This window comes from Channa argus, chromosome 7 (assembly GCF_033026475.1).
Source record: "Channa argus isolate prfri chromosome 7, Channa argus male v1.0, whole genome shotgun sequence".
NCBI lineage: Eukaryota > Metazoa > Chordata > Actinopteri > Anabantiformes > Channidae > Channa > Channa argus.
In genome coordinates this window covers 6,283-14,622 of record NC_090203.1, presented here as the reverse complement: position 1 = coordinate 14,622, position 8,340 = coordinate 6,283, and the positions used below count along the sequence as shown (strand labels likewise).

The following is an 8,340-nucleotide window of genomic DNA, read 5'->3' as shown; positions in this document are numbered from 1 at the left end:
GAGCTAGCTACAGGACAAATATTCCAGTACTCTGTGACATTAAATCTTTCACTACACTGCAGTCTGTGTTGGATGTCTTTCTTTCAACTGTATGTTTACATGGTCTTTTTTAACCTAGCCTGTTATTAAAATTTTAGTATATTTTTAGAATTATTCGATTCTTCCCAGACACCACTGCAAAGGGTTCCAGAGTGCTACAAAATTCAAGTCGGAACATACAAATGATACATTTTCTTCCCAAACGAGGGTTTAGTTTGTCTGCTGAGCGCTGGTAAAAATATGACGTTTCAAAATTGAAACTTCATGCCCTACATAAAAGGGAGACCTGCACCCAATTAGATATAAAAGTGTTATTCCAAGCTAAATAAAAAGTTAATTCATATTTTTGTGTAGTGAAAACATACTGTAATTGTAAATACTATATTCCATTTCTGCAAACAGATCCCTCTAGATCTTACACACTGCACCATAAAATCTTTAATTACTTCAAAAGTGTGTTATTTGTGTATCTTCCAATAATATGCAGCTGGATGAGAGGCTTCTCAGGTCAGTGCACTGAAGCATAATGATAAACTGGACTTTTTTGACAGACCTGTTTCTTTAGTTTCAAGATCCACGTAGTTTGTTTCCAAGCCTAAAAGTACTAAGTTAAAATCAGTGTGCTCCAGTCTCTTCTGTTGTGTTTACAAGAAACGGGTTTTTATTTATTTATATTTAAAAAAATATTTCTGACTTATTAAATAATACTCTGATCAACGAAAACTGTCTTGGCTTTGTGTTTTTAGATGAAAACTTTATAACATCGTAGCCTGTTGTGATGAAATTAGAGCCCAGCTTTTTCTGCAAGTTGGTACGATCCAGGTCAAAGGTTACTGGAGCGTCACCAATATGGCGATGGCTGTGTTTTGTGGGAGAAATTGCGTTTTTAGAGCAGTAAAGGTGAGAAGATAATTTTCCAAATAGAGAAAAATAAATAAATCTATTGTATACACATTTTAAATGTGTACAATGTGATGACAGAAATAACCCGGTTACAAAATGTAATCACTAATTAGTAATCAGTCCGAGACTATGTTCAGTCCTATATCAGGGAATGAACAACTAAATGTTTTCACATGCAAACACACTGGCAGCACCTGAGAGGCCATGATGATTGATCTGTTTTAACAAACGTGTTAATGTGGCAAGTTTATAAGTTAATGATAGAGAGAAGACATCATCTTTAATATGATTATTACCAGAATACAAATTGTCAGCGAGTTCTGTTTTTGTAAGTCTGTATGTGATAAGATCACATTAGAGTCAGATGTTAAAATAGACATTTAAAAATACAGTCCCATACTTACCAACCCTGGTATTTTCCAACATTAGGATAGGATCTCACCATATATTTACTGTTTAGTGAAATGAGTTAGAAATGTCAAAATGGCATGTTGACCTCTATTATCTCCACGAGCTTTACATTTATGTGTTGTCTTAGGTGTTTCAAGAGGTTTGAGGTCATGTTTTTTAAGTGAAAACAATCTTATCACTACCTGCAGACAATTCATGTTTTATTCTTATCACCCTTTGTCCTGGAGATTTTTTAATTTCTTCTACCCACCTTCCTGCTTACAGTGATGCTAATTGTGATGTGTTCAAATGTGAGTAAATAACAGCAAAATCGAAATTGAATAAAATGTATTTTTATCTAAAAAAGTTAAATTTTCTGATGAGAAATTGAAAGTTTTAGTTTTCCAGAAATGAATGTGTTTATTTTTAACTCATTATAGTTAAATGTGTGTGTGACTGGTGTCCTGTGATTGTTAGATTAGATTGGATTTGATTAGATTCAACAATTTGTCATTACACATGCTATGGTACAAGGCAACGAAATACAGTTTAACATTGTAGGGTGGTGGAAATTTATTTGTTGTTATGATTCTGACATGTTCTCTCCTCCAGTTGTGGTTCCGCAGCTCTGCAGGTCTTCATTCCAGTTCTACTTTGCCCAACTCTGGGTTCTTTCCCCCATTTGAAGAAATCATGCTTCCGATCGGAACTTTCAAAAACAGAGTGGCCTTCATCACTGGAGGGGGGACAGGTCTGGGCCGAGCCATGACCACCACCTTGTCAGAGCTGGGGGCTCAGTGTGTCATTGCTAGCAGGTCTAAACTTACATTATTTATCCCCCACCCTGGTTTCAGGACTTTTTTATTGTATAACTTAAGTTTTTTTTCTGTTTGTTTGATCAGAAAGTTGGATGTTCTCAGGCAAACAGCTGAGGAGATCAGCAGACAGACTGGAAACAAGGTTGTTAATCAGAACCAAAGCTGGGCTCAACCTGTTGGCCCTTGTCTGAACTGGTCTAACCCACCTCCCCATCTTCCTTCTCAGGTCCATGCAGTTCAGTGTGATGTCAGAGAGCCTCAGGCGGTCTGTCATTGTGTGGACCAGGTGGAGACTCTGACCGGACTTCCAGATGTAACAACACAACATTCCCTTTATAGTGACAGGATTGTGTCAGAGCACCTTTGACAAGAGTTATGACATCAGTGGTTTTATGTTGTAATTGGTGCAGATAATCATAAACAATGCTGCAGGAAACTTTGTGTGTCCATCTGAGCATCTGTCACCCAACGCCTGGAAGAGCATCACTGACATTGTACTAAATGGGACTGCGTTTGTGACTCTTGAGCTGGGCAAGAGGCTGATCAAGAACAAGAAAGGTCAGATATCAGAGGAATTGGGAATGTCTAAGTGCCGTCTGACAGAACAGGTTCCGTTCTCATTAATGAACCAGTTATATCTGCAATAAGAATGTAAACATGTCTTTACTCTTCATCTGAAATTAAGTTTTCAAGTTCATTACTGCCACATTCTGGATTCTACTGTGCTCTATTTGGCTTTTTGTTGCCCTCATTGGTATAGTGCATGTCAGTTGAAATGCCTTATTAAATAAGTCGCTGAGAACCAGACAGGGTTGCAAACTTATTCAAATTCAGAAAAGCCTGGAGATTTGGAGTAGGCTTAGACAGATCAGTGTTCAGTTTTGACTGATAAAGTGAAGGTTTTGTGTTATTTTACCATGTATTGTTTTGTGGTATAGGGGCTTCTTTCCTGGCCATCACAACCATCTATGCTGAGTCTGGGTCTGGTTTTGTGGTTCCAAGTGCATCTGCAAAAGCTGGAGTAGAGGCACTCTACAAGTAGGTTTGATCCTTCACCTGTATGAAGCAGTGCTTTCTTTACAGACTACTGAGTGAAGTCACTGATTGTTGCCACGGCAACACTGTTGTTGTGTTTCAGGTCCCTGGCTGCAGAGTGGGGCCGCTATGGCCACAGGTTTAACATCATCCAGCCTGGACCAATAAAAACCAAGGTAATGCTTCACTTAGCTCAGTCATTTAACAGTTGTTCTTATTTACTGAGACTAAGGAATGCAAATCAGGGGCAACTTCGCAAGCAGTGCCTTGTCCATGGATTTCTTGCAAGTTGGCGGCGCACGAGTGGCAGCCTTTTGCAGCAGTTCTAATAGCTCTATGTCTATGTTCGCAGCGTTTTCTTGTTTTTTGAACTGTATAAAGTTGTTCTCCATTCACATCCATGGCTATTGTTTACACCAGGTATAAGCTGTTAGCATTCCAATACTCTGCGGTGCTAATGCAGGAAAGTCAGACGTTCCTCACGAGCTGAGGAGGGAACCGAGCTGGTGCTGTGTGCCGTGCCAAATGGAACCGTTCCAGACCAGCACTCCCGTCTATTGTAATGGGGGATGTGAGATCTCTACCTAATAAGAGGGTTGAGCTAGCTGCTCTGACCCAGCACCAGAAAGAACACCTGATATGACTATGGCTTTGGATGGATTTCAGGTGATGCGAGTAGATAATATGAAAGGGAGGAGAGCTGTCAGTATTTGTGAATAATAGATGGTGTGACTCCAAGCATATCACTGTGAAAGAGCTGATCTGCTGTAAAGACATTGAGCTGTTAACATGAGTCCCTAATATCTGCGAAGGGAATTCTTGCACATTATCGCGATAACTACGTTAATCCCTCCCTCTGCTGACGGTGAATTGGCGTGTGATGTTCTGCATTTCATTGTTAATAAACTGCAGACACAGAGTCCTGATGTCCTCATCCTCATTATCATCTGGAGATTTTAATCAAGCCCATCTGTCCTCCACTGTGCTTACATTTACCCAGTATGTGTCATGCCACACTAGACGATATAAACACTGGACTTAGTTTATGCTAACTCCAAGGAGGAATATACACTATATTGCCAAAAGTATTCGCTCACCCATCCAAATAAATGAATTCAAGTGCACAAAGCAAGGTCCATAAAGACATGGATGAGTAATTGTGTTGTGGAAGAACTTGACTGGCCTGCACAGAGTCCTGACCTCAACCCGATAGAACACCTTTGGGATGAATTACAGCGAAGACTGCGAGCACTGTGTATTATGTATTTCATAAGCACACTCCTAAACCTCGTGGAAAGCCTTCCCAAAAGAGTTGAAGCTGTTATAGCTGCAAAGGGTGGGCCGACATCATATTAAATCCTATGGATTAAGAATGGGATGTCATTAAAGTTCATATGGGTCTAAAGGCAGGTGAGCGAATACTTTTGGCAATATAGTGTACCTTAGCACCCCTCCCGTCCTTGGAAAGATCAGATCACCACCTGATTCATCTTCTGCCTGTGTACAAGCCCCTTCTTTGCAAACAACCAGCTGTCTCCTGCATAGTGAGGACCTGATCTGATGTGACGGAAGAGGCTCTGAAGGACCGTTTGGAAACAACTGTGTGGAAGGAACTGTGCACATGGGGATGATATTGACAGTCTAACAGACTGTATAATGTACTACTTCGACATCTGTCTGGATAACACTGTACCCACCAGGGGTGTACGGTGTTTCTCCAACAATAAGCCACGGATAAACTCTGATATAAAGGCTCTCTTTAAGGAGAAAAAGAGAGCTTTTAAATCAGACCACGAGGAGCTAAAAACTGTGCGAAGAGAGTTGAGAAAGAAGATCAGGGAAAGAAAAACAGGCTATAGGAGGAAGATGGAGGACAAACTGCAGCAGAATAATGTCTGCAGAGTGTGGAGAGGGCTCAAAGCTATCACTGGCCACAGAGAGCCTAGCTTTTGGGTAATGGGTGACTAGGAGTAGGTGAATGACCTGAACCAATTCTTCAGTAGGTTTGATCAGCTCCCAACCCCTGCATTCAACCAGTTTCCTCGGCTGCCGCCCCACCTCTCTCTGCACTGCCCTCAGCTCACAGCCAACACACTACATGGGTCTTACACCTCCCCACCACCACCACCACCACCACCACCACCACCTTGTGCGGCCTCAGAACTAAGGCGAGGAAGGCTGGGAGCTCGGTGAGAGTCAGGTTTTTTTACTTCTCTAGGGCTTTTAATTCTATCAAGCCTGTGCTTCTGAAGGATAAGAAGGAGCACATGGAGATGGACCAACACCTCACCACCCGAATACTGGATTACCTCACAAACTGACCACAGTATGTGAGGGCTAATGACTGCAACTCAAAGGTGAATTTATGCAACACGGGAGCCCCACAGGGAATGGTTCTGGCTCTGTTCCTCTTCTCTTGGTTCTAAAGCATAAGGTCTCCTGTCAGGCTATGAGCGTTTTCGTCTGAAAAAGGTATAGGAGTGGTGTACGAGATGTGACATCAACAGAATTGTGAATTGAAATTAAATAGCGATACCTTCAAGAAATTCAGGTTAAAGTGGAAACAGAAATTGATATTCTACCAGGTAAACTATAACCATTATGATCACATAATGAGAAATATTTGACATTGTAGTGGTATTTTTTCAGTTATTATTGCATCTTATGGTTGCCCTGGGAGCTCAAGGCACTCCAAATGGACAAAACACAACCAAAATTATAAAAAAAACTTCATCAATTTGACAGAACAGGCACAGCATTAAAAATTTTTTTAAACAAATTAAATTTAAATTTGTTTGTGTTTTGTCTGCTTGCATGCGTTTTCTCAATTTGCAATGCTCTTTGCATTACCATCTGCTTATTCTAAGGGGCATTGATGGAATAAGTTAATAAATAAAAAATAAATCAACTTTATAGAAATCAAAACTTTTGTGCAATTAAAATACAGAATTATAATTGTGCAGTTATGTAGGGATAAACTCCTCAGTTTCTTAGAAACTGATTTAAATTGGTATGTGAGTGGTCTAAGAATAGCCATTTCTATTTATTATTGAGCGGACTGTTGCAATCACTTTTATCCCTGTAGGGATCCCGTATGAATAATTACTGTTTTCCAGTGACATGTTTGGTCATTGGTTGGGCTGTTGACAGGTTTAGATCTGGTCCTCTAAAGTGAACCTGCTCTGCAGCAGTTTGTTTGCTTATTTATCTTTTTTAAAGTCAGCCAGCTTTGTGATACCACAAAACCTGTGTGAAGCCCAAAGATAGGGAGATAAGCCACTAATCTGACTTTATGGTACAGGCTCCTGTTGTTTTGGTTGTTGCTGTTTACCTGCTGTTGACCCGTTGTGCTCAGGGCGCCTTCAGCCGTTTGGACCCCACTGGAGCATTTGAGAAAGCGATGATTGATCGGATCCCGACATGCCGGCTTGGAAAACCAGCAGAACTTGCAAACCTGGCAGCATACATGAGCAGTGACTTTGCCACTTGGATGTCTGGAGCTGTAAGTCTACTTTGATCGTACAACAGAGTTTATACTCATCCATGAAGTAGACATTAATGTAAAGCCAAATGTGTTAGGATAAAAAATGTTTTCTGACTGTTCAGGTGATTCGATTTGATGGGGGAGAGTATGTGTCTATGGCAGGAGAGTTTAATGAGCTGCGCAGGGTGAGTCAATTGAGAGACAATGTTATAGCATTATTACAATTAATGTCTGTGAGTGAATATGTTTTAATTCCACGTGACAGATAATGAAAATAAAACATTCATTAAAGGTTTGTAAATCACAGGTAACTCCCGATCAGTGGAAGATGATGGAAGCAATGATCAGAAGCACCAAAGGATCCTGAAAACAACCAATCAGATCCCTGATCAGTTGATGCGATGAAGCCAGTTAGTATATGCAGACAATCAGGAAACAACCTCACCAAACACTAGTTGAGTGAGAATGCAAATGTGAAACTTTAGATGGTGAACTTTAGATGATTGTGCAATGGCTGTAAATGTTTAGCACGGTATGCATAAAAAACACCCAAGCTGTCATAAAATATTTTTACCAGTCACTAGCTGCTGCAGTGTTAGAACTGCAGCGACATTAGAGGTAGTTTCATTATTTGTCTGATGTAAACCTAAAAGATAGTATACATAGTAGATAGAAAAAAAACACACATCAAATCAGTCAGTCAGTCATTCAGCCACCCACCCAGTCAGTCAGTGAGTGAGTCTGTGAGAGAGAAAGAGAGAGACTAGAATGTGGGGAGTGGGGCACTTCACAAGTTATAAAGAAGTTGGCATTAAAACTCTTAAACTACACAGTGCTCTGATTGAGTCACACATGTCACCAGACACAGGCTGATTTCACAGGACAAATTCCATTTGCTGAAATGTATTCATTCACAAGAGAAGTTATAAAGACCTATCTGGTCGATCCTAATCACTGTGGAGTATACCGCAATGTTACAAGAGAAATGTGTTATTTTTCTCCTTGATTACGTGATCATTACAAGCAGCCTGAAATCACACAGTTAAACTAGAATCTGCAATTCGGCACAATAGGCCTGGTTTTATTGTACATAAAGTGTTAAAGATGCACTGCACATTCTTAACAGGAAATACAAAATAGTCACCGTAGCTTCACAGATTGATGGACTAAAGAAAGTTATTGTTGTAAAAGAATAAAGAAAACTGTTTACAGAATACATTGAAGTTATTGTGGTCCTTTTTTACATTTACGTTTTGATGTCTGACAGTAATGATACTTGACACTAGATTCCTACCAAACAATTACAATTACAATTACTACAATTACAATTACTCCCCCTAACATCGAAAAATGTTTTAACAATTGTCAAAGATACAGAGTCATTCGCATAAATGTCAACAGAGCTGAAGCAAATATAGAATGTCACTGTGACTCTTCCCACAGCTATCAGACTGTACAACACATCAATACGGTGAGACACAAATGGGAGTAACTTTTTTGTGTTTGCTCGTGTGGTTAATATGTGAAAAGGTCTTGTGTGTAAGTAAAATGTATTTATGTAGCACCTTTCACAGATAAAATCACAAAGTGCTTTACAGAAATGTAAAAAAGAAAATAGTACATACAATAAAACTTCAAATATAAGTGAAAACACAACTACAACAAAGATGC

General features: G+C 39.8%; 1 protein-coding gene across 4 annotated transcripts; it reads left to right on the top strand.

Annotated features, from left to right (window-relative positions):
- The first annotated feature begins 832 nt into the window (after positions 1-832).
- On the top strand, positions 833-7,887 carry decr1 (2,4-dienoyl CoA reductase 1, mitochondrial). 4 transcript variants are annotated; one of them, XM_067509616.1, is made up of 11 exons: positions 868-939; positions 1,618-1,643; positions 1,945-2,147; positions 2,235-2,292; positions 2,377-2,463; positions 2,561-2,708; positions 3,089-3,188; positions 3,289-3,361; positions 6,541-6,687; positions 6,792-6,854; positions 6,977-7,887. In XM_067509616.1, exons 2-11 carry the CDS (start codon positions 1,620-1,622, stop codon positions 7,034-7,036), a joined length of 963 nt encoding a protein of 320 aa, XP_067365717.1. In that variant the 5' UTR covers positions 868-939; positions 1,618-1,619; the 3' UTR covers positions 7,037-7,887. The 4 variants fall into 4 exon arrangements, with proteins under 4 accessions (XP_067365715.1, XP_067365717.1, XP_067365716.1 ...); XM_067509615.1 differs by having other exon boundaries at positions 1,581-1,643; XM_067509614.1 differs by lacking the exon at positions 1,618-1,643 and having other exon boundaries at positions 833-939.
- Positions 7,888-8,340: the final 453 nt, after the last annotated feature.